General features: G+C 34.8%; 1 protein-coding gene across 1 annotated transcript in view; it reads right to left on the bottom strand.

Annotated features, from left to right (window-relative positions):
* Nucleotides 1-13,201: 13,201 nt before the first annotated feature.
* VEGFC (vascular endothelial growth factor C) overlaps nucleotides 13,202-27,951 on the bottom strand; it is a 76,708-nt gene continuing 61,958 nt past the window's right edge. The window contains 4 exon segments of the mRNA XM_065836939.2: nucleotides 13,202-14,312; nucleotides 18,867-19,197; nucleotides 19,442-19,551; nucleotides 23,459-23,610. Coding sequence (XP_065693011.2) covers nucleotides 14,198-14,312; nucleotides 18,867-19,197; nucleotides 19,442-19,551; nucleotides 23,459-23,610 — 708 coding nt within the window. The 3' untranslated portion in view covers nucleotides 13,202-14,197.

The following is a 27,951-nucleotide window of genomic DNA, read 5'->3' as shown; positions in this document are numbered from 1 at the left end:
AAACGTGTAATAAATAAATTTCCACTGGGTTGGCACTTCCTTTTTGCTTCCTGATGTAGGGATTGATTGTTCTTTGCAAGTCTCTTGGGATTTTATGAGTTTTCTCAGAATGACTGATGACCACAAATTCAACCATCATAATTTTCAGAAACCATTCACACAGAAAAGCCAATAGAGTCAATTTTTAGAACAATAGCAACTGCTGCATATTGTATGAGATCAAATGCCTTCTCAGGTGTAACAGGAGATACAAACAATGATGGAATTGACTCAAAACATTGTTAGTCATGGGATTAGAGTCAGTTGCAGGGAAGGTTGTTAATATGAAAAATTATATAAGGGAATATTCTTAGAATAGGTATTTCTCACAAGAGGTGTTCCTACATATGCATAAAAATAACATGGTTGCTTAGGTTACAATTTAGAAGATTGGCAAGTACTATAGAGATGAAACAATATTAAAACTACTTACCAGAACCAGCTTAGGGTAAGAACACAGCAAAATTTTAGTCATAAATTTAAATTACATTAATAACATGATTGAAAAGTTTAATAGCTCAGACAGGGAGAGGAAAAAAAAAAATAAAAGAAAGCATTAAAAAGGGTTAATTGAGAAAGCAAAAGTTCAGGGTGGCTAAAGAGATAAATAGAGACGTATAGCTGTTCAGTGGCATTTTAGATGTCCAAGTGAATCCACAGCTCCTGTAGGTGCTGCATTTGTACCTGTAGGGGCTGAACTGACATGTCAGATATACTTGGTGTCTAAAATGGCATGAAATACCTATGTTTAGTCTCAGAAATCACCTTAAATTCTACCAACTATTCAATAATATTAGCGTATACATATATAACAGATTTGACTGGTCAGTAATAAAATAATCTCTCTTATTAAATAAAATGGGATGAATAAAAGCAGTTCCTCTTGATAGTTTGACAGAATTGCTAATAATCTGAGATTTAATATATTATTCTTTTTTAAGTACATTTTGCTACAGCTGGGTATAATTTCTGTGCCATTCTGTAAAACATATGGGAAGGTGTTTGTGTCCAATGAAGAAACTTTGAAAGGAAAAAAGTGACAATCACTAAGCTAAATAGATTTTCTAACAACAACAAAAAAAACCTTAAAGATATTCAGATTTCATATTCTGTTAAGCTATTGCTCATCATTTGTCTTTGCTAGTGAGATAGTTTCTCCAAAAATATAGATGTGAGCTATGATTCTGGTACTTTGCCTACGAACAGGTTTAAGTTTTACATGAGAAAATTCCTCAAGGTATCCATCAAAAACACAGCATATGTTGTTCTTTGAAAATGTAAATGAAGTAGGGATGAAGTGACTTTAAAAATACCTTGTTTGGAGAAAATATATGACTTAATTAAAGGCTGACAATTACTGGGAAAAAAAGCATAAAGAAATAGAAGAATAGAAGCTATAAATGAATGAAATGCAGCAATATTAAGATGTTTAAGGTATAAATATTTCTTATGTGGCTCTTTAAAAGGCTCACACATTCAATATAGGATTATTTCTGATGGAAATCGTAGGAATAACTAGAAAAGGGAAGGTTTTTATAGTAAAATACTGCTTTGAGTTTTGCTGAGATTTATGTACAAAATAGAACATTCTATCCTGCAGGAACCCTAGACAGAGATAACAACGGGACACAACTCCTGACTCTGGAGTAACCTGGCAGTTGAGCTAGCCAGCTGAGTTTTCTCTCCTGGTTCAGCTACAAGGGTGCTATGAGACCCTGTGTCAAAAGTCTTGTTAAAATTAATGTAAATGACACCCGTTGCTCTCCCATTGTCAGAGTCTGTAATCTGATGACAGAGAAAACTTAGTTAGTCAGGTGCACTTTAGCTTTGATAAAGCCATTCAGGTCACCTAAGAAGCATAGACTGGTGTGTGGTTCATAATGAGTTTTTATTTTCAGATAACATGGTAAAAAGTTTTGTACTTGAGTCTGACAGATTGGCCTCTCTTCCTGTTGTCCCCTTAAGACAATCTAGGTTAGGGGGAAATGTCATTATTCATAAAACATAAAAAGACAAGTTGACTTTACCTGACAATACCAACAATTGTCTGTAGAGTTGGTGGATTGAGTATTTTGGAGTGGAACAGTAATGTCACGTAACTAAGTTTTTTGATATTTCCCGTGGATTTTTTTTTTATATATACTTTAACCAATTAGAAATATTTCTGGAGCCACTTGGCACATATTGGGGTTGCACTGTTATTGCTCTATCAGATCTTACTGGCAGATTTTTTTAAGAAGCCGATGTTTGCCAATACTAGGAAGCAGAAAATGAGAATGCACAGTTATTTCTTATTCCAAATACAGGGTTAAACTGGATTAAATAATAAACACAGTAATTGTTGGAAAATATGTTGTTCTGTAATGGTGGCTGATGCATAATTAGCATTCCTAGGCTTACTATTAATAAATATTTCTAGAAAGCATTTTAAGTGTTGCAGAAGTGTCAAATATGCAGTTAATTTATACTTAAAGAAAAAGACTTTTGTATGACAAACACACAATATTTAATAGACTTGTTTTTAGTCTTAAATAAAAGGATTCTTAAAATTACTTGATATGTTCTATATGGATGAGAAGCTAAGTGGTCATTCTACAGGTACAGGATGCATACTGTATTTTCCATGTCAAGCAGCGTAACTCCTGTTAGAATGAGCAATATAATAAGTTTGTAATCTCTGCTTATTAATTCCTTATTTATATTTGAATCAGTTATTGTTGGCGTGGTCCATATATGATCCTTGGTAGTCTTGGGTTTTAAGGTAAGTTCTCCTGCCCTTAACACAGCATGTAATCTGGTGGTGGCAGAAGCTGCATTTGAAAAATCAAGACGTAGACTTCCTTTCTTAAAAAAATGCTGTTGGCACAGTCATTCACTTGGGAATAAGTGGTTACTTGACTGCTGTGCAAATATTATACTAATGAACAGAGTACAACATCACGTAGTTTTCCTACATTCCTACCACATAATAAAACGTTGAGGGCTTTGATCCAAAGTAATTGTGTTTCCTGTTTTCATCCTCCAGTTGTAGAGCGTTACCGTGTTGCGTGGAAAGAGGGCTGGAATTACATATCCTGTATAGGCAGCTACTATACAAGTTCGTACTTGGGAAGTAAATGAGCTCAGAAATACTTGTACAGACTGCCATTTACTGAAAAGAACTGAAACTACTTATTAATTTGTCAGGGTATCTAAGTCCTATACAATCAAGATAATTCAGACATTTTAATGAAAATTTTTTGCCCAACTGTGTATCTTTCAGTCTTCAGTTGTAATTAATGTGCAAGTAGTACCTAAAATGAAATCAGAAAGGTAAAACTACATTAAGTAGAGCAATTTTTCTCATCCAGCTACATGAATTTAGAAATTCATAATTAAGAGAAAAGAACTGAGAGCTTGATGTCTGCTGCTGAATAATTAATTCAAAGTGAGAGAGGGCATATGTAGAGTAGCATGGAAGATTGATATTTTCATTATCACATCTTTCCAAAGAGAAGGTGAGTTGAATTAGACAAGATGCTAAATATCAGTCCCGCAATGCAAATACCTGAAGTTCTGAATCACTGAGCTCAATTTTGAGATGGTGCGACTTTATTAGGAGAAAAACTATGGGATGCTATGTTCAGGTCTTCTTCACGACAGCTTACTAGTATGGGAGACAGAAGGAGTAAACAAGAGGCTGTGTGCCATGACATTGACTGTGGTACGATCATCAGGCAAAGAGCAAACCGTGTCGTTTTGGGGAGAATATCTAGCACAGAGAATCAGCCAGTGACTAAAAAGACAATGATGGGACATATCTCTTACTGGCAGGTAAATAAATAGGTCTCCCCTAGATCATTCATAATACGTACTGGGAGGAGATGCTGCATCATGGGGAAAAAAGGGGACACACTTGAAAAGTTTTGGGAATTGCTGCAGTATCAGAACATGACCAATAATCTCAGAGACCTAGTACAGCACTCATTTCTTTGCTCAGGGTAAAGTCATGTTATCTTTATTGTAAGGAAATTATTATATTTGAAGATACTTTCTATTTCTGGTAATATTTTTTTTTTCTTCCTATCTGTAATTGTATTTTACCTAACATAATAGGAAGCAGTCCAAAACAACAGTTTTTCCTCATATTTCCCTTCATTTCAAAACTCAAATCTCTGATATTTTTCTAACCTTATTTATATGCACATACATAAAAAAAAAAAAAAAAAAAAAAGTGCCTTCCTGAGCTACTATTCTGGCACTCTTGTAAGAAGAGGAAAAGATGGTTTTACTACTGGTCTGGGACTGTTACGCATTATTCTTCTCACTGTCTTTCTGTTTGTCTTCCATAGACAACTACTCTCTCTTTCTCAAGAACTGGACTGTGATACGGATTTTGTTGGATGTGGGTATCTTCTTGCAACCAGTTGGGATTGTGTCTGGTGTTTGAGTTAGGCACTGAAGGTAAACTGGCTATGAAGTTCTGTAATAAAGGAAGAACTTTGTTTCTTAGTAAGGTGTGTATAGATGTGGGGTTTTGAGATTCCATTTAGAAGGGTGCATGAACCTAATTAAGCCAGCAAGGAGATGGTTGCTCCGCTCCTGTGAAGATATTGGTGTTCCTCACTGAAAGAGTAACGGTGGGAAAAGAATAGAAATGGGTCGGAAATGTTGGCCAGAGGCTGTACTGTTAATATTATAGGGGATCAGACTATAAGTAAATTGTATACAATATATGAGCTATATATGATATATAGTGAGACTACTTGTCTCACTAGTGTTGGACACCAGATCTTAATACCGGGTTGTGCATCAGTTCAGGCATTTTTAATCCCCATGAAGGTTTGCAGTGAAATTGAGGTTATGTCTTTTTTGCTTCTTGCCACAGGAATTAGTCTGCTTATGGACTGTTTAGAAAACAGCATAATGCTGGTCTGAAAAGGCTTGTGCAAGAACAAAAAGCCACTTCTATTGTTTTTATTTTTCGATGCAACTGTCATTCAATGTTTCTATTTGTTTTCATTTGATGAAAAATCATGGAATATGTGAATAGCACTGGAACCAGGATTTTATTGAGTAATATGAAAGCCTTGCAGTGTACTCTATCTTAGTTGCAGTTAAGTATCTCTAGAGAATATGTTTAACATGGTTTTTCTATGTTTTATTTTGGCAGGAGAAGGAGATTAGATTTCTGGTAGAGATGAATAATAATTGGCATAATCTAAAAGTAAACCAGGATTGATTAGAATTCTAACTAAAGAAAAAAATGGCATTTGCAGTATTATTTTTTTTAATGCATTGAGGGAATATTTGATATTGTCATACACAGTGTGACTCAGTAGCTGGAAGGATCCAGCTGAATAACTTCTTCTGCTTACTAAAATGTTTTCTAAATGACAGTTTCAACTGATGATTGTTTTCTTTGGTGTAAAGACAAAATAAAATATATGCAGTGCAAGTAATAAATAAGCAAGATGTCACATCCTCAAAGGGGAAAAACATACTTCCAGAGCTTTAAAGGCAGGATGGATCAGCTCTCATCAATTCCAGACTATCAGTTTTGACTTTGAAAGACAATTATATTTTTCCTCATTTCAGCTAAGATAAATTTGGACATGTGCTAAGTATCAATGCATATGTGAATTTTCAAGATACGCAAGCAGAATGTGTTATCTGATTGCTGCATATTTTATTTTATTTTTTTACTGCAAGATAATGTCAAATTAAATGGTTTTCTAATTTAGCTGATAGCTTCACCAGAAACAATGCAAAGAAGAATTATAATGGATTCATGGGCCGTGTGTAGAACTCTCATGTCTCAACAAACTCAATTTCAGTATCTTTCAAGCCCACTAAATGAATTGCTACCTCCTGTGACTCTCGCCACTTCCCTGAGAATCCTGTATTTTCTTTAGTATTCAAAGTGTGTGGTGAGAAGTAAAAAGATGAGAATGGATTTTCAACCTTTTTCTCACAGAGGAACAAGTTAAACACTAAACACCTCAAAACACCCCACCAAAATGACTGGTGTCAATGATATCGTATTATTGATAAGTACCATGAATATGACTGTGTTTCACTCTTTCATATCAAACACTAAAATAAAATGTGCTCTTAGTTTGTATGAGCATTTATATATCCTTCTGAAAGTTATTTCAAGAAAGCTTCTTTTGTAACATTAGCGGTAGATACAGTGCTTACCATGCAAATTGGTCAAAATGTCCACGAAATGACAGTTGCACCATTGAGTTTTGCAATGGTTCAGGGTAGTTTCCCTGCAGGACTGACAGGGAGGTTATAGCAATCAGCCAAATATGTGTTACTGTACTGGTCAGATTGGAACTCATCTTGACTTTTGTCCTGAGTTTATTCTATGAAAATACTGATAATCTTGGGGATTGATGCTTAACCAACGCAGTATTTTGCCATTTAGATTTCAGAATTTCCTGAATGGTTTGACTTTCATTACTGACATAAGATGAATTACTACTGTCTTATTCACATCTTTAATAGATTTTAAACCATTGCAGTTTAAGTAAAGAGTGGGGTTTTTTTGTTGTTCAAAGCTTTTTTCTTTTCTGAATTCTTTCTGTGTTTATAACTGACTAAATGTGAACATGATAGCTTAGTAAATGGCAATTTATTGCTTTCAATTAAGTACATGAAGTATTAAATAATCATATAAACAGTAAAGCAAGAAATGCTCTAAAATAATCAAGTGCACACCACGCAAGACTGAACAAGGCAGATAGAAATTTAAGTATAAACAAGTTCTAACTGTGTCAATTTACCCTACAAATTAATGAAACCCCAGCAAAAAGGACATTAAGATGTGGAGGATTTTTGTACATTGTACAACAATTGTAATTCACAGCAGTAAGACTTTCTTAACCAAAAAAAACCAAAACATGTCATATCCTAGATAAGAGAAACATGGCAGAAATGAGAAATGGGAATTAGTCACGTGAACTAGATGAAGAGTATTAATTTCCATACTTGTCAAGTCTCCAGAACTACAAAGGAACAGCAAGTGATAACATCCAGGACAGTTTAGTCCCTTGTCTAACATCTGCTGGCATGTTACAAGAACACGATGGCCAATTAAATAATACTGGAATCCAGGTCTTGCCCTTTAACATCAACAACAGTAGTTTAGAATAGTATATTTTCCATTTCTGGCCACACTCTTATTTCCTTATTTCATACAAAGTATAACAACTCAAACAGAAGGGCGTAAGAGAACATTTTCCATGTGTTTTGGGCAGAAAGATGTTAGCACTTTATGAATATCTACCAGATTTTACTGGAAAAGGTAAGTAGAGATGTCATAATTGTATCTATCTTGATGGAGTTTAGGCATATAGATACACTGCACTGCAGACATTTGCAGAAGTGCATCTTTAGGGTAGGGAAACTTACTTTGGAAACTCGCTTCCTATGAATTGGGTCAAATGAATGAGGATTTTTATGATCTAAGTTTAGTATTTAGTTACTGCTCACAGTGACTATAAATTCAATAGTAGATCTAATTCCTTATGTATTTTTCTTCTATGTGTCCTTTGTTTTTCTTCTTTACAGATTCTCCAGTGATAAATAAGGAAATTTTAAGTGCTGACTCATAAGTATTTCTAAGGCTTAATTAGTTTTGGCTTGGCATTCACCATGTTGCAAACTCCCACAGCAGGAAATGTATAGTTAAGAGACCACAATTTGGTCTAAACTATCTGGTTTAAAACTTCCTTAACCTTATATAAACCAGTTTTTCTGTCAGTGGGGGTTATTTCAAATGCACTTAATCTCAATTAACACTTCATTAATGGTGGGATGTTTAATTTTCTCTGTCTTATTTTTTCAGTTCTTTTCTATGAGGTTTGCTTAGAGCTTTGCAGTATTGCTCACTCTCTTGAAAAGCAAAGAGGAATTCTAGTAGCTATGTGTTGCTTCATTTTGTGTAAACACAGTAACAAAAGTTATGGATGATGTCTTCATAACATGTTCTAACAGCTATAGCTACCTATTTGGTAAATGTAAAGAATTTTGAGGTAGAATGATACTATATTCATGAGTATATGCAGTTCTGGGAGGAACAAGAGTGCTGGATGACATTTACCAGGCCTTGTGACTGAAGCCTGATCACAGTCTTACAGTGATGCCAGTAAAATGAATACTACCCTTTAAATCAGAAGAATCAGTGATGTCAGCAACAAGCTGTCTCCTGCAGACGTAATGGTTTTGACTTGCCTTTAGCTAACCTCTTCTTCGTGTTCTTCTCAGAGGCCAAAAGAATTGTTTGTTTATTTAGTAATTTATTCATTTTTGCTTTCCTGAGTATTGATTTTGAGACTTTGAGATGCCACCTAATACAGATGACCTTGAGTCTAAGCTAAAAGCAGGTCCAAAAAGCTGTCCTGTGTGTAAGTCACAGAAGAAGCCAGGATCTGGGCAGCACTGGTGGTTGCAGCTGCATCCCCAGCCTGAAACCATTCAGAGAGATCATGTTGGTTTAGGAACCAGCATCCAGTGTTCTGCAGGACCCTGGCTTGTGAATAACTGAGGTGGGACTGTGGGCTGTAACAGGTGAAGTTTTATTAACCTGTTGGTTATTTACAGGCTTTTTGTTATATAATTGTTAGACTTACTAAAATAAAAATAGTAATTTTTGAAGTATTTTTCAAAATAAATTACAGTTAAAGAATATAAGATATACTTCCTATATGTTTTAAAGAACAATGACAAGTAACTAATAAAGCAAAATATTAAATGGTAGATGTTCAGTAGCTAAACACTTGTCTGTATTTTTTCATAGTTTGGAAATGAAGGTAAATGTTAGTACTACATCTTCCTCTAATGGATGTAACTGACTTGATTTAGGCTCAGAAAAATATTTCAGCATTTGCTTTTTTAAGCTTGCCTTAATTTTACTTGAGTTTCATTCCAGATAAGCTTTCAGGCAGTGTGGCTGCTCATATGCTTATGTAGTGTTCAGGGTGTGGGGATTTTGTTTTGTTTTGTTTTGTTTTTTGGGTTTGAGGAGGGCGGGGGATGGGTGTTATTTGGGGCTTTTTTTTTGTGTTTGTGAAAGAAATACAAATCCAAGGTATTTTAGTGCTTCAGTAACAGGTTATTTGCTGTATTTTAAAATACTTATCTCTTAAATGGTTTATTAAAAACTGACTGGAACAGCTGAAAGCAATGTAGTATCCACCTTGACGTTAAACCACGGACTAAGTGGAGCCTAAGTGTTCCGTGACTCAGTACCTCTCTGCATCTAAATTACTGGACAGAGTGCAGGCTGGTGAAAAGCACACTTATAAAGGCAACCTGAGCTTACAAATACTATCTGTCCTTAAAAATGGTTTTATCCTTCTGGGAAGGATCCTGTGACCACATTTCCTCTGTCTTCACAGTGATCTAAAGGACAGAGGTGGGTATGTCTGTGCTAAGCATAAGCACAGGCGTCAGATTTTTTGTGGTATGTTCGAAAAGTCTCCTTACCTGCCCTCGAGTCCCGGCTTTTCTCCACAAAGTGCGAATGAAATGAACATAAACTCAATTACAAGGCTTAATTTAGTTCCAAAATGCCGCACTGGACTTGACTGAGGACTGCATGAATACAGTTTTAGACTGAAGAGACAGCATCCAGCAAGATTAAAGCCTGTGTCTTTTACAAGGGAGGGTGATATAATAAATTGTCTTTTATGTTTCAGGTGTAATTTTCTAGGGAGATTTTTGCATCTGTTATTTTTATTTGCAAGTTTGTTTTGAGAGGCTCTGAACTGCTTGGGCAGATGGGTTTTGCACACCTGGAATGTGAATGTGAAACTTCTTTTTAACACTTGTTCTTTCGTATACTTATAGTTAGGACTATCATTAGACAAGTAAAAACAGATTAGCCCCCTTGTTGGCAGGATTATTTTACGTAGAGAGAGGAAAGATGTCTTCATGGTAATAGAGAGGAAAGCAATGCCATTTTTAGTGAGAGATTTGATCTAAAAGGGAAAGGAAAAGGTTAGAGGTAACAGTGATATGTGAGAAATAAGTCCAGATATGTCTTTCTATAAAAATATTTTGATCTGTCTAGAGCTTTTAAGAACTCTAGTGTAATCTGGAGTCTTAAACCTGGATTAAACTGGCCTTATTTTATTAGTCCTTCACATTTACTACATTAAAAAAATTAAATACCTGGTCCATTTGATCTCAGTATTTCATCACTCAATCAGAAGGTTGTTTTGTGTTCTTTCCCAGAAGTTTTATCTGAAATGAGAAAAGAAAACAAAAGGATGCTATCAAAGAAATTATCAACTATTATTTTCATTTTTACAATAAAAATCCTATAATATTAAAAATTATTACTATAGCATACTGGCTAAATTACAGAAGATCTGCAAATTCCAAGTTGATCACCTTTACACTTTTCTACTTGAGGACAACCTTTTATACCCCTAAATAACGTAAAAATTACATAATATTTAAAAAATTAAATAATATTTAAATAATATATTATTTAAAAATATTTAAAAATATTTTAAAAAATATGCTCCTCAGGCAGGCTAATCTGTTGATGTGCTTACTTGGCTGCATAACTTTTTCCATTCCTACCTTTTAGCACAGATGTGATAGTTACCTTCCATAAAATCAGAGAGACACGGATGTTACAACTCAAGGACATCTGGAGTTGTCACTGAGATCAGAAGACTGAAAATTAGAATATTGAAAGCAGTCCTAATACTAAACCTTTCAAGATGATATGGTACATATACAAGATTTCATGCTGATCTTTCAAATAGAACTAAGATAATTGATTTACTGTCTTGTTCAACATGAATTAAACAAACAAGTCAGCAGACTAACAACACATAGTGTAAATAGTATGTCCTTCTGTTAATAAATTTAGAAAGGGGCTGTTCTGCATAATCTGTAGTTTCCATACAGTACAATATTAAGAGTATAGAAACTGTTGTAAATTCCTGATAAAATGCAAGTATGTCTGTTTATTATTAAATGTGATTTACAGAAGTTACACACTCTCCCCCTCCCCTGTAATTTGTAGAAGGTATATGTTTTTTACACAAATAACCACATAAACTTTTTATTCAGCGTCAATGCAGAATGACTTGTGTATCGCCTTATCACCTACATTTTAGATCATCTTTTGAGCTGCACAGTCTCTCTGTTGTATATTTTCAGAATTCTGAATTAAGATTCAAAAGGAAGATGAAAATTGCAAGGAAAATATAAACAAATAACACTTCAAAACTGAAAATGGTGTAAGTCTAACAGCTATTTTTCATAAGAGATGCAAAGAAGACCTGCTATGCAGATTATGCCACCACTCTGTATTTCTCCACTAATAAACACCTGCTTAAATATAGATGATTTTGTGACAGAACTGAGATAAATAGAATCACACTTTATCATGTACAATGGGTAATCTGTAGTCTGTACTAATGATAATAATTGTGATATTTATTGTATTGTGTATAATGCATTGTAAAAATAATAATAATAAAAAGCTATTTTAATGTAAAGCAAAATTGGAGAGCCTGATTACCAGAAAATGCTATTAAGTGCTTCCATATAACATTCTACTCATCTGCAAACCCTTGAGAACGGTTCACCAGTCACTTGCTCAGACAAATATCTGATTTGTGGCGAGTTTTAGAAGTCGGGTCTTTGCTTTCTTTAAATCTTGCTTTTACTTATTGATCGACATCCTTTGTGTCCAGAGCTCTCCGTATTTGGAAAGTTAAGAAACTGAGAAAAAGTCATTCTTATTGAATGCTGGTGTTTGTAATAAAGTTGGAGCTTCCTGTTCAGTGATCTCATTTTCAAACTCCCCTTCCCTTCTCTGATGGTTTTTATGATTTTGGAGTGCAGCATTGCTCAGTAGAAATCCAAATATCTGCCTAGCCAGAATGGTTTTATTAGCTCAGTTTTCATGAATTCCTTTCAAATAGTTCAGACATGTGAAGTGAGAGTTGCTCAGTTTAGCTGGTTTTTATTTGCACAGTACTGTAACGTGCACTTTTTATAATCTACATAGAATTACTTGTTGGAATGCAGTTTTGCTCTGTCTTCACTTGTGCTCTCCTCCTTTTTAACCACAGGCACATATTTTATCTGTTAGATACTGGCTTACTTAGACTCTCTTCCTGGTTTCAGATTTGGTTTGTCCTTCCCATGCTGCTTCTCTTCTGTAGAAATTAAAAAACTTATTTTGTGAGCTTCATCTACAGTTTGTTTTCTCAAACTGGTCTTCATTAAAGTTTGCTCTTTAACTGATTTCTTAAGCTATTTTATGTTTCTTTCAAGCTGCTGGCACATAGAAGAGGATGCCTGCACCTTTAGTAATACTCAAGGAAGTTTTGACTATTAACTTCTTGATATTAGATTGACAATGCCAGTTTAGACACTTGATTTGCGTAACTACTAATCCAACCCAGGGGAACTGTGTAGTTGTATCTCAATGTTATGTTGTCATCCAGAGTTCTACTTGCATTTGATTGCTGAGGCAATATAGTAGTAAGGAGATTCCACAGTATTTGTATGTCTAAACTTCATTCTGTTTTCCTATTTAGATAATGAATAGCTGGCCTCTTAGGAAGAGCGTTGAGGACACTAAACATACAGTGGAAAGTGTGAACTCTCGAAGTGTCTCTCATCCTGCCTTACTTCTTAGATTGACCCAACCCACCATAGGGAACTGAGTAATTAAAAGCAACTTTCATTCAGTTTAGGAACTCTGATATCTAAATATGCAAGAATCTAGAAAAGTAACGCACCCCACCCCCCAGAAAAACTTTCTAGGAAATAGTAGGAAAAAGCACTATTTCACAAATAACTCTTTTAAGATAGTTGCTTAGAAACCAGCACTTCAGACTAAGGACCTCTAAAATTATTTTTGCATATCTGCCCCATCCTGTTACAAAAATCTTGCTTTGCTGCTTTGCTTGTTTCACTTCTGCACACAATAAAGTTTCTATAATTTAACAACATCCTTCCAATTTCTGAAATATTTTAACTTTAATTAGATTGTTCTATGCACATTCCTCTTCCCATGCAAGCTAAAAATCTTACCTCTTTTTAGAGTTGGAGATGTTCCATTTTGCAATCTCTTTAGTAAAGAGAAGTCCTGACAAATTTTATGTAGAGATTATGTCAATCCACAACAGACTGGTGGAAGTCCTTTCATGTCCCCCTTGGTATACACATTGTATTTTTTTTCCTTCAAATCATTTTTGCACATACATACATACATTGTTGATCAAGATACCTGATTGACTATATGAAAAAGCAAAGTGCATCAAAGCATTCTTAATTATTTAGTTGTAAATTTTACAATATAGCCTGTAGTAGTAAATAAAAAGCATAGCTGGCATTTCCTCTTTCATAATAGAAATAGACATTATTCTATATTATTCTTTAGGAATATTAGAAAGAAATGAAAAGGCAAATATATCGGAATGTGAGTAGTTGTTGCTGTCCTTTAAACTCAGTCCTTATCCTGGGACAATGTACAGGATCTCCAATGTTTTCATTAGTTATTAATTGGTCTTGCTTTGCTAGCTTCATTCTAGAGACAGAAATATCACTGGGTATCACAAAGTATAACTATTTCAAATGACATATAGAACAGGTATAAGGAAATGTCTGTAGTCTTCCTTTCATAAAAATGCTTCCTTTTAACTGCTTTCCCTCTTTTTAAGAACTCTGGTAATAAAGCTGCTGAATTGTTCCTTTCTATAGGCAGATGATTAAATGTTCTCACCATTATATAATACAATTTCAAATTTATTTTAAACATACTTTGCATGATATAAAAATATTGATCACAGTGAGCTTTAACAATTGTTACTGCTATAAACAGAAAGGCTGCACAATGGTTTTAGTGGAAATAAATTATATAGTCATTATCTCTTAAAAAAAAAAATCACAAGAAGTAGAACCTAGGCTGTTTGGTCATTGGCAGAAAATAAGTCCTTATTGAGTTCTTTACAAAACATGAACCCCAGTTATTTTCTACATCTGCTTTCCACATCTTGAGAAAAGCAAAATGTGTCTGTCTCTGAAAGCCCCACAGGGTCTCTGGTGAACATTTAATTCCAAAGATTAGCAAAGTTTCAGTTCTTTTGTTCTAATGGAAAAATGTACACCAAAATAGCCAGTAGTGCCCTCTTCACTAATTCATATGTGGTCTTTTCCAATATGTGGGTACACAGCGGCACACTTCTTCACTAAAATAAAATCCAGCATCACAGCGTTTTGTTCGGACTGTACATGGCGGTCTGTAACAGCTAAAGAAATGAAAAAAAAAATGTGGGCATTAATATAACGTGAGCGTTTATATTACCACAGTGTAGAAATCTGTGTGCATTGAGACTGCCATTTCTCAATGGGATATTTAATTCCTACAATTATATATCTTTTAACTTCTGTTTATGTTGTTGCAACTACTTTTAATTGGACTATTTTTCACAAAAGACAATGAAAGAATAATGAATGCTATTGAAGAGAAAGTATTCTACTGTAATTCTTGAATAGATGTAACATATTGCCTGGCTGTAGTCACAGATTTGTCTTTAGTACTTTTTTATATTTGCTTTTGAAAATACAGTAATACTTTCCTCTATTTAAATCTGCTTGTTATAACCTGCTGCATGCTGACAGCTTGAGGTGGCAATTCAGAATTGGGTGATGATCAGCTTCACTGTTGTCTTACCCAGGACTCTTTCTCACCTTATTCATTAATGCAATAAACCTGAGAGAGGTTTGTTTATGTATGTTATATGGTGACTATATTGAAAATGAGAACATACTTTGTCCAAGTTGCAAACCCCTTTAGCCACTCTCTGAGGTCAGTGGGGATACACGTACACTCGATAGTGCATCTATCTATGCAACACATTACAGCCTGCATGTTTATGATAATTCTTAAAGGAAAAAGAACAGAAATAGTCCCTATTTGACTAAAAAAATTTAACAGAAATAGAGCATTAAACCACAAGCCACATCTACCTAAAAAGCAGGAGCATTTTTCTTCACAGATTTGTTAACTGAAAAATAGAAGTTATACAAAGATAGTATCTGTGGTTGTCCCTGAACTCTTCCTCTTTCTATTTAATTTTTCTATTAAAACAAGAACTTGACCTAAAATAACCTTACAATAACAATGCTAAATACTTTCGAGTGTATAATGGAAACAAAGTACAAGTCTGGGTATTTTTTTCAGATGCTGGCAAGGAGTCAAAAAGCAAAAGTGTATGTTTCAAATTTCAACACAGTTATACTTAAAACTTGTATTTAAATAATGTGTGCCTGTTTGTGAAACAAACACTGATATTATGATCTATTACTATAATTCATACTTCAGTATGAATTATACTTCATACTTTTATTACTGTCGCAGATGAGTTAATATATTGTGTGCTTGTTTTGGATGTCAAGTTACCACTTTGCAATAATTTGTTTCTGATATGAGGCCTGGATTACAGTTACATTAATTCAAGCCAGCTAGTTCAACCAACGAACCTGGCTATGAAGAAAACACTAAGGAATGAGGAAGACTGCAAATATGACATTTATTAACCAGTCAGATCTTGTTCAATGTTTCCAATGTTGTTAATCATAGATTATTTCACTAATGTGGTCTCTGTAATTAAGAGAGTAACATTATTTTGTGCCATTTAATATAGGAATTTGAGATCAGTATAAGAGCTTATGGGGAACTCTCAAAGCCCTGCTGATCTTTTGCCCAATAAAGTTTGGAAACAGTGGTAAAAGGCAACAAAAAAAATCACAATGCCACTTAAGAAAGCAAGCAAGTGAACTTTACTGTATTGCACATTTGCCAGAAGCTCTAATACTCTTAGTAAACAGGCAACCAGCAGGTCTGTTCTGGGAAAAAGGCAGAGATGCAGTGGATGAACACCTGAACTCATTTGCCTTTTTGCTTGTCTCTGCCCTGAAAGTTAGACTATTTCATGTACTGAATGACCATAAAATGAAATAAGGAGAAAAAAAAAAAAAAAGCCAAACACCTCCACCTACCTATGACATGTTGCACAAAATGAAATGCAGTCATGTAATCATTAAATATGAGGAGTTCACTCTGCTTAGGATTTGTGCCTCCTATTGAACTTCAACTTAATTTGCAGGCCACAGCACTATAAATCTTCTCTCCTATGTGAGTTTGTGTCTATCAGCAGTCAAGATCAGGTTACTGCAGTCTTATCCTTATTTGGGTCATTTTCAAAGAGCAAGAAAGCCCCTCTCCTCCTCTAAAATGCTTTGCAGCTGAGGTGCATAGTTATCTGCCTCTGACAAAACTGACCAAAATAAATTTTTGAGGTAACAGCACCGGGTGAATAGCAGCAGAGTCATTGTAACTACATAAATGCAGTTTCCTAAGGAAACTCTGCTGAACAATAGACCAGGTCTTTCAAAATATTTGGGCTGAAAGTTGTTTATGGAGTGCTTTCACATGAGAGATATCTGTCCTAATGAGGCCAATCTGAGCATGGTGGAGCTAAGATAGATGTTCAGTCAATACACGTAGTGTTGGGTGAGTCAGTGGCAACTTTCTCTTGATGGTCAGTAATTGTGATTATTTTGCTACTGAATGCCCAGGCTTATAATTTTGGGCAGCCTAACAAACAACTCCATAGATGAAACTGAAGTGAAAATGCTACTTTTAGTGGAGGTATCAGTATGACTACCTTAAAAGGCAGTATGGTCTACAGTGTGTGGGGTTTTGTACAGTGTAGGGTTTTTTGTGTGTGTGTTATTTGTTTTGGTTTGTGTTTTTGTTTGTTGTTTTGTTGTGCTGTTATGTAGGTTTTCTTTCCTGTTTTGTTTTTGTTTGTTTGTTTGTTTTTTAATTCTTCCTTCCTATTCTGTGCTTTGTAAATGACTGTATTCCTTTCCTTCAGAGCAGGGTATAAGATGAGAGGCTGAGGCATTTTCAGTATAGTGCATAAAAATGTTGGTGCTTCAGAACCAGAACGTACAAGGACTACTTCTCTGCACAGGGAGCTGTCTAGGACTTGGCTACAAGATTCTGCCCATGTCTCAGTCTCAGGCATCTTACACAAAATTATAGAATGGTACCTCCATTGACATGGTCTCATAACAGTAAGGGATTTTTCTTCCAAAGACAAATGGGATGTTGCAGGGTTTTTATTCCTTTCAAAAACGCTTGTGGTGGACGGAGGCAAAATGTGAGAAACTTTTGCTTCTCCTTTCTTAAGAAGGAGGAGAAATTGCATCTTCTATTTTTCTTGACAGTGCTAACATCTGTAAAGCTATTGGCTGTAGAGCAATATCACATAAAATCTTTCTTTCTCCACACAAACTACTTAGAAAACAAAAACAGCTAAAAGCATCCTGAATCAGATTGTCCTTGGAAGTGAGAAAGAGATTCAAACACTTTATTATGTTCAGTCATAACAACACAGAGAAAAGCTGGGCTCTATTCCCTCCTTCAAATACGAAGTCTTCAAATCAGATATTTCTTATGGCATTTATTAGCTTTTTAAATGACTGACTTTTCCAAATTGTGACTGTTCTTTTAAAATACACATGGCTTATATGCGTAGCACTATTAGAAGTGCACACTAGAGTAGTGCTAAGGCTTTGTAATATGCTAAAGCCCACGTCATCAGATTGGTTTCTTTTCCTCTGCAAACATAAAAATGAAACAAAACCTGAATGATAGAGAAGAAATTATTTGTTACATTTCTAAATCAATTATTGTGTTCCACCCAGAAGGCCAAACATAGGAAAACAGGTAATACCAGTTATTAATAATCTTCTCACCTATTTTAAAGACTTCAACACAGGTCTCACTTCTAATAATTAGCCATTTTTTTTTAATTCAAGATGAACTAATGTATATGTACCTGGCAATATATTTATGCCAACTAATTACATGTTATATTTAAAAAAAACCCTAAGCTTTACTTTTGATAAGCAACAAATCACAACAGACATTTTAATATTCCAATTTTCCATTATCAGTACCTGAACATTTCTGGAATGTTTATTTGTCATTACTATAACAGAAATAATTGCCATATATTAATAACTAATAGATCTTCCTGCTCAAATTGGTATTGTTTCTGTTTCATTAGAGGAAAAGGTTCTTCACAAAATACACAAAGGAGAAATAATATTGTTTGTTTCTCAGAACCTGAAATCATTCATATTTTTATATATAGACTTTGACTGCTATGGGTGTAGTAGTTGTAGAAGAAAAAGCTCCTGTGATATAAAAGAAACTAAAGAGGTTTTTCCTGACCAAATCCCATTTTAAATTATGAATGTGGGCAGTCTGTTTTACAGTTGTATATGTCTGTTTTTCACAGAAATCATCCAGAGCTATAAGACTTTTTATGCACTCATAGATCTTCAGTATCAATCAAGTGGAATGAATGATTAGTAAAAATTTAGGAAGCGAAAATGATTGATGGTATTTTCCGAACTAATCCCTAAAATCTAACTAGGAATATTTGAGTTGTTTGAATTGCAATATTAAGTCCTTGGGAAAAAGAGCGTGGGATTTTAAATAGCATTAAAAAACCAGAGAGCTTGAACATACAGCTCATTTTCAGCTAAAGAAAAAAAAAATCACATGAAGTATTAGTACAAGAAACTAAACATGCTTTAAAATACTTATTCTGCCTAGCAGTTTTGACTTAGAGATGATAAAAGTCATAGAAGATACAACTGAATTGAAGAGAGGCTTACTATTTACTTAAGACTACAAAGCAATTCAACAAGACAGATAATGACACAAATTCAAAATTTTATACCTTAAATACAATGAAAGGGCTAAAGATACTATTTTTTACCTGCATGTCTGGTGGTGGAACCTTTTTCCTTTTAAGAAGCATTTATTGGGAGATTCTATACATTCACAGATGCATTTTGCAGGATTTAGTGGCTGATGTTTAGGACAGGTCTTTTTACATACACACTGGCACTTATCTTCATCAAATTCCTTGTTGGGTCCACAGGAAGCGGGGAGAAGTTTGTTTTTGCACATGCACTGACATGACGATCTGTCCAATTCTTTGTGAGGACCACAGCTTGAAGGTCGCACACCTCCTTTGCAGACACATTGACACGTTTCTTCATCCAGCTCTTTGTTTGGTCCGCAAATATGGAATCCTTCAGATGTGTCTAGAAACACAGCAGAGATGTGGCACAACTATCAGAGTTTTGTGCCAACCCATCCCATATTTTTCAGGGAAGAAATGGTACCAAATTCATACATCTTGAGGTGCTTGAAGAACAAACATATGTCAAAAGACACGCAACAACTACCATTAAAAGTTCAACTATTTACTTTTCATGTTTTTTAATTTCTCCTTTATGTAAATCAAAACATGGAACTACATTTAACTATTTAAGCAAGACTGCTTACCAGAATCCCCAAGGTGAGAAGAGAAACCAAAATCATGCTGTGCCAAGCATCTGCAAATTTGATTATTCCAGATATGATTTTTTGGACAGGTCTTGTTTGCCACATGACACCTGTGGAATGCAATATACTGTTGATTTACTACCATAAGAACCCAAGGGAAAAGAAAAAATCAGGTGCTGATTGTGTTTGCTTTCCTCCAGTACCTTATAAAGAGCTTTAGCTCATTCATAATCTTATTTTTAACTCCTATCAAGTCTATTACTAATTAAGGTTCTCCCCACTACAGGAACCTTCAAACCATTTGTTGGAGATACCTTCTCACATTTCAAGATCTAGCTCTAACTTCTAAAACTGATATTTTTACTTTCCTAATGCTGTTTGGAAACAGATCTAACCCTTGAATGTAAGCCTCATATAGAAAATAGACAGTTATGAAAAGTATTTGCATGACAAACATCGCATAGATGGTAACAGGCATAATCTTCCATGTTGGTTTTTTTTTTTTTTTTCAGAACAAAAATGTTTTCACGCATATAGACATCAAAAACCAGCTGCTAACGGTTTCTGAATTAATGCATAGACCAACCTCTAATTCCTAAAGCAAAGTTAGATGATCAGATTCATTTCCCCTTTATGTGAAAGTCCTGTGACACTAACTGACTTCTTCTCATCAGCCACTCAAATCCTGGACAGTTTTCTTGAATCTAAAGATTCAGTCTTCAGCAGCAATACCTCTTCACGTTAGAAATGAAAGACAATAAACAATCGTTTGGTGCTCTTTACCAGCTAGTTTTGCAGTCAAGGCAGCGGTACCAGAGAAAGCAAAAAATCCTAACAGCAGCTCCTGTCTTTTTAAAAAAATTACCAGATAGATTATGTATGTGTATTACCTCACCTTCCTTGCTTGTAATTTCTCTGTCACCACAGGTGACTTTACAACTTTTAAGTCATGCCTAACTTCATGTATCCAGGCTGTGACATTTATGCATTGTTTCTGTAGTATTTATAAAATCTTCTTCTGATAAGGCAGCACATACATTACACATTTTAAGCACTTTTCATTCCCCTGAGCACCATTACTTAGGCATTCAAAAATGCAGGTGCTAGGACATTTTTCTGTGATTAGCATTCAAGTATACCACTCCCCTTCACCACATTAAATGACTCTCTGCTTGTAAAGACTGTTGTAGTCTAACATCACCCTGCATTGTCTCATGTTTTCTCAGGCTGGTGTTTCCTGATTTCATTCAACTAATGACCTCACTCTTGCTCCCCCACTTGCACATATGTCCTCTTACCTGGCTCCTGAGTCTGCTTGAGAAATGGTACAGGATAATTTACAGATATTGTATTCTGTTAGAAACAAAACCAAGCAAAACCAACAACAATGAATTCCAAACAAACAAAAAAAAAGAGGCACTCACACCTGGAGAAGCCTGGTTCTAGCTGGGAGTGTTTAAAACTAACTACAGATGGAAGTCAGGGTGACAACATGAAGAAAACACCACACGCACCCATAAGACAATATAGGTACAAAATCCAAGTTACCGGAGACCAGCAAATGGAAGTGGAACTGCTTGTTTCCAAATTCTAGTCTGGTTGCTGGAACAGAAAATTACGGGGGAGTGTGGCTGAAATTTTGAAATGACTTATTGTAACATTTTAGGAAAGTTCAGGAAGGCTAGGAAAAATATCAGAGGCAAAATCGCTTTGCAAAAAAAATTCACTACCTCTTTCCAAATCATTGTCAACTCAAATCAAAACTAGCATGTTAACTTATTACCTGTCAGTGTCAAGACAGATAATGTATAAAATGGGGAAACATTTAATGTGTTCATCATCAAAATCACATCTAAAATATGCTTACTGTCTCTCTAAATGCTCACCTACCAACCACAGGACAAACGAGGTAATCACAGAGACTTGGATCTGAATTATGCATATTGAAGGCCTCCCAGTATTCCCCAACACCCCAACTGCTAAACTTCTAAAATAGTGACAATTTTTTAACCCGGGTGCACATCTTGATGACATTCTGTATAAACTGAGAAGAGTAAAACTTAAAATGCCATTAATCCAGGAGGTATTCTGAAAAACTGGTTAAGGTGAACTGACATGCCTCAGCTCCACGAGTACATAGAGGTAGTTACTACTTTTTAGAAGAAATAAAAGGAAAAATGTGGGAGAACAAGCAAAGACCTAGACTTTAATTCTTGAGATAAAGTTGTGCAGAAAACATATTTTTATATAAAAAAGATCAACTATTTGTATTCTATCTTACATGTCGTTTCTCTCTCTTAAGATGTGCCTGTGTATAGTGGCACCATCCAAACTTGAATTCTTCTTAGATCCTGAGTGTTACTACCATAAAACCAGAGATTATGCTCCAAGGCTTTTCTTTTGAGTAATACATAAGAAAGTTGTTATTATATTTCTGTTAAAATTAACATGTACATATATACATGTACACATGCAGATCTGCTGCTGAGACAGGAAAGTACATTTCCAAGTTTTTGGCTTCACAATACTTTCACTAGCATTCAAACCTATAAATAAAATGTTATGGAAAAATAAGCAGAAAAGAAAGTGAGAACTTTAGTACCAATTAAAAAACCGCAGTGGGATTCTGAAAAGCATTCAGGCACCCACTCGGAATATGCAAATAGCTTTACTTTCCTTTCTAGAACCTAGAAGCACTCAGCTTGTTTGGTGTTTCTTTGTTTTTTCTACTTTCTTGTCAAAAACCATAGATTTAAAACTTAAAGACAGTACTTCACAGTAGAGAAGGTCTGTATATATATTCTGATTTAGTACTTTTCTGTCTTGCCTTTGCTGAGGCATGATTCCTTTCTCAGAGGACAGCACGACACTCCAGCTGGGAGTGCTAGTCAAAGCCTTGTCTCTCTACACTTACTTCCCTCTAACTGCAGGTACCTGCTTCCTGGCTAGAATAAACTATTGCAATGGTAATTACAACTGCTCTTAATCTGGAAGCACTAAGAAAGTGTCAACAGTCAGCATAATTTGATTTTATTATTGACTATTGGGTTCTGATTTTTTATGTTCTGTTAATTATGCAATTAAACTATTAACAGATTTATTTCCTAATATTTTTCTAATCTACTGTTCATTATCCATGTTTTGATAAGCAAATTCAATAATTTGAATTCAAATAGAATATAATCTGTGTTTAGCTAGAACACGTCAGAAAACATCCAGACTTTTTCTCTGTGCTTTCATTCAGTTAAAGACCTGGTTTACACCTCTGGGTATTTTACATTATTCACTTACCTTATTAAAAATGCTTACAATGAATTCTAGTTCAGCTTCTAGTAATTGCTTCTTCCATAAAGTGACTGTTAGTCTGTTAGATATTTTTGACCTACTGAATATTTTTACATCATGAAATCATCTCTCAGCTCTCTAAAATGAAGGGAAGGAGTTCTTCAAGTGGCTTCAGTGCCAGATTTCTTCTGTGACTTTTTTCATTCAAAATCAGCAAACAAACCGACATGCTCATTCTGTGGACTGTCAATTCAACTTCTATTTCCCCCTCCCATTCTGTTTTATTTTCACTTCTAGCATACGAAAATGTTCAAAAAGATGGAGATTCCCTAAAAACAGGCCTTTTTAAAAACACCTTTCAAAATAGGAAAAAAAGAGTTTGTGAGAGAAATGTTGTCTACTCCTTATTTGCAAAAGTATTTTTATAGCTTTTATAATTACCTTTAAAAAATTAAAAGTATTTTATTGATATTTTCTGTAAGTCTCAATTGCATTGTTGCTCCTTCCATGAAACAAACTCCATGAATAACATTATTTTTCATGTTTAAATGACCTAGCCCCAGTTTAGGCACTGTGTAAAAAGGCACTGTATTAATTACTTTAGTAACGTATTTGCCATGCAAAACATATTAGCTCCTTTGCAAAATGATTGTGAAAGCTTCCAGCAACATTTTAGGTATAACTATATAGCCTTGCTCATAACGTGAAAGGAAAGACAAGTCTCATACTCACTGAGTTTGTGTTGCTGGCAAAGAACGTCTTATGATAGAATGAACTTGTCTGTAGACATCCAGCTTTGACATGCATCGGCAGGACGTGTGATTGGCAAAACTGACAGTTACAGGCTTGGGGCCATGAGAGAGAGGCACCGTGATCTCAAACAACTGTAAAAATGAAAGCAAAGCAAATAACTTTTTTTATAGATCAGTAACATTACAACAAAAATAATGTAATGACATACCAAAAAAAGTCATAAGGAATTTAGGGTTTTGTTCTCTACCACCATATCATGTTCAATTATAACACTAGATATCATCATGTGCAAAATTAATACAATAGCCATGTCATGACAACATTTTTAGTTTTAAAACCTGTTACGTGCCTGTTTCCTTATTATAACATTTAAACTAATGTTCAAAGAGGATAATGTACAAAGAATACATTTTTTTCTAGAGGAAATAATTTAAAATTGGTAGCCTTTTAAAAAAAATTAGAAGGTGCTTCAAAAAGTTGGAAAACAAGAATAATTTAAAGAGGGGGTAAGCTGTGACCTAGCACATCAGTTGCACAATTACAAAAGCTTCTGTAAAACAGCAATATATTGGACGTAGATCAAAACATTTTTGGATGACCAAGTTTTGAGCTACAGCGTACTGTACTTCTGACTTTCCAGTATTCGTATCAATGTAAATTACACGGTTACCCTAATGGAATGCATCTTCAACTATTATTTTTTTCAGGATATTAAGAAACATTCACTATTAATAAAATAATAATGTATGTGAATAAATAAACTCCTAATTTTAGTGGGAAATGTAGTTCAACTGGTGGAAGAGAATGACTTCAGTGATAACTTGTGCAAAAGCTGAACATGTGTAACAGACAATCAGGGAGACACCTTTCAGTATTCAATTCAGGATATGTACTTTACCAAATTAATAAGGTTTCACTGTAAGACTCAAATCCCAATAGTCTCCCGAAAAGGTAGGACAAATACTTCAGGTCAAAAACTTAAAAACTATTTTTGGTAGTATTTTTAATAGGATAGAGCAAGCTGTTGCCTTTTAGATGTTTGGTCGCTTTTGCAAATAAATGTAAGAATATATCTGCATCTTCTCGAGACTTTACTACCTCTAAAAACATGATCATTCTGATTTCAGTTGATGAGACTGCATAACCAGATTTGTAGCTGAAATCTATTTGCAATGCTTTTTTATAATGAATAACTTTACAGTATGACATATATGCAGCAAGCAAATGCAATGAAAGTACCAGTAATTTTAATTTATTCAAAATATGAAGCACATCTACAGGATGTCCTGAAAATGGTATCTTGTCCTGAAGCATGTGAATGACCCTGGGCACTAATAGGCAGGTGGGTGCAGCAGTATGGGGTGTATTCACCAAGTACTCACAAGGTAAAAGGGCACTTGTGCAGCCAACAATAAAGCTCATACTATTGATATATCTAAATTACACAACTTAAATCTCAACTATATAAAGCATCATCAACTCTGTTTTCACAAAACAAAGTTTGACATCATTTAGTGACTAGAGCTTTAAAAATGTTTAACATTGAGAGTGTCATCATTCCAGAGCTGAAATGGTAAAAGTGTTATATTTGCATTTTAATCTGTTATGAAAGATTACAATATTATTATTTTTGTTGCAAAAAGTAGCACATCCTTTATATTAGTTTGTTCCTTCCCCTCCCCCCAGTGTAAAAATGTAAACTGGTGTATATTTACTTCTGTAGAAGGAGAATCAAAACAGAAAATAACTTCCTGCATCTTTCAAACACTGACAAAATACCTAGACATCCAGCGAGCTACCATGGAAGGAGTTTCTGTTTTTAGAGAGATGTCTTGCCAAATCATATTAACATTTAGATTCTTGCTCCAACTGCAAAATAAATAACACTCCTTGAAATTTTGATCTTGAGTCATTAATAAGGGCATGAGTCCACATCTAGTTTCAAGTTTGGTACAAATAAAATGAATGAGAGAAATTTCACTAAAACATCTGAAACACCTGAAAAATACCAATCACGGGCAGAAACGATGGTGAACATGAGTTATCTTAATCTACATTTATCCTTCCATTTAACTGCAAAAGCTATCAGCTTAGAGATGACTATTGCAAACAACTACTCCCATCAGCACTTCAGTGGTTCAATGCAAAAAAAAAGCCTAGTTAAATAAGGTAGACTAGCTTCCTTGACCTCATTGATTTACCTTCAGTTTGTTCAACTAAATTCACTTAACAGCAATATATTTTACATCACCCAATAGTACATACTGGTTATACACAAAGTAAAAGAAAACCAAAGGAAACTATTTATGTTGGAGATCATATTATATTATGTTATATTATACTAAGTATTACATTTCTAGTCCTCACTTTTGGAAAGTGCTTAAAATGATTCATTAAGTAGCATGTTAAAAAAGAATATAAACCAAATCTATTTTCCTTAATGGAAATGATGAATGTGAAATACTGGGGTTGGAATTATTGATTTATTCTTCCTATACTTTTTATTTGTCTGCACATGTGTTGTGGTTTAACTCCAGCCAGTAACCAAGCACCACACAGCTGCTTGCTCCTCCCCCACAGTGGGGTGGGGGAGGTAATAGAAAAAAAAACCTCATGGATTGAGATAAAGACAGTTTAATAGGACAGCAAAGGAAGAGAGAAGAAGAATAACAATAAAAGAATATACAGAACGAGTGATGCACAATGTAACTGCTGATCACCCACTTATTAATGCCCATCCCATCCCTGAGCAGCAATCCCTCCTGGCCAGCTTCCCCCAGGTTTATATACTGAGTATGACATCATATGGTATGGACTATCCCTTTAGCCAGTTTGGGTCAGCTGTCACAGCTGTGTTCCCTTACAGCCTCTTGGCACTCCCCACCTTCTTGTTGGAAGGCTGGTATGAGAAACTGAAAAGTCTTTGACTGCTGAGCAACAACAAAAACATCAGTGTGTTATCAACATTATTCTAGATCCAAAACACAGCACCATACCAGCTACTAGGAAGAAAATTAACTCTGTCCCAGCCAAAACCAGGACAACATGCTATTAGGATACCATGTTCTCATGCATACTGAAAAAGCAGATATTTATTCGTCTTTTCTGAGAATAAAAATACATCAAGAAGAGACTTAACAAGAAATAAATTCTTGAAAAGTAGTCTGTTACAGAAAATGTGTTTAATACTCAGAATATTTCTGTTTAAATAATCTCTGGTATTTTGAAATAAGATCCATTCTAAAGAAAATTTACATTCTGCTCTCAGCTATGATGACAGCATCTCTAAATCAAATTAAGATATTTAGGTGTATGTGAATAAACTCTCAATATACACAAGCTGGATTTGAATTATCATCTTAATAAATCATTCCAGTTTAGGTAAGATATGACCTTCTGCAGTGCTTTCTGGTTTTGTTACCATCTCTAATTAATTTCTTGCTTATCTTCTTCATCAATAGAACAATACGCTCAACATCTGTTGTCACTACAGGGCATGTTTGGCAAGATGGAACAGACAAACGTCAATAGCTACAAAGGATATTCCCTATGTGATATGCACCATAACATATGTGTATGAGACTGGTTCTTGACACCCTTCTTTTCTGGCAATATTGCTGGTACCCACACTGCCCATGTGGGTACCTCTACTTGGACATCAGATGACTTACATTTCTGCCTGATCCCTCATTCGGGAAAGCATTAGTTTTAGTGTATTGTTAGAGGCCCAAATCTTTTCTCCCTCCCAACTTCAAAACATAGTAAATATTGGACTAATTCATGCTACAGGCAACAGGGAAAAGATATTTCCTTCAGGTCTGTTCAAGGGCCAATGCCTAAAGACAGACATTCAGGACCAAAGACTGCAAAGAACAAGCTTCAGTGCCCAGAACATGAGATCCAACAGCAGTACGTATTAGGGTCATTTTTTCAGTGCAGAGCCTTTATTGCTCGCAGTTCTGAGAAAGATGTTAGCAATTATAGTTCATTAAATAGCAAATTAAAGTACATAAAATGAGCATTGCTAGAGTTCAAGACAAATACTCAAAAGTTAAAAGAAAAAATTAAACTCAACTTGTCCATGCTGTCCTGTACATTTGTGCTACCAACACTGCCTTGAGGTCTGGAAACCAGCAGAAAGCAACAATCAATGCCATATGCGATATCATAACTAAACAGTATTATATATAACTAAACAGTATTATATATAACTAAACAAAACAACAACAAAAAAACCCCACAAAATAACAGCTAAAGCTCTGTCCTAGCCTCTTTCACATGATATAATGTCATAAACATGTCAGTGGCACACTATCAATCTCAGTGTATAACGCATACTAATGAGAGCTCTATGTAACTGAAGAGCAGCTGAAAACCAGATATAATGTATTTCACAAGAACTTAACATGTGCCATTCAACTAGTGTGAGGCTGTTCTGCAACAGAAACCCAGCTTGAATGTCTTCTATTTTC

This window comes from Patagioenas fasciata, chromosome 4 (genome assembly GCF_037038585.1).
Source record: "Patagioenas fasciata isolate bPatFas1 chromosome 4, bPatFas1.hap1, whole genome shotgun sequence".
Lineage (NCBI taxonomy): Eukaryota > Metazoa > Chordata > Aves > Columbiformes > Columbidae > Patagioenas > Patagioenas fasciata.
Note: the sequence above shows the minus strand (reverse complement) of the source record. Positions and strands in the feature narration are given on the sequence as shown.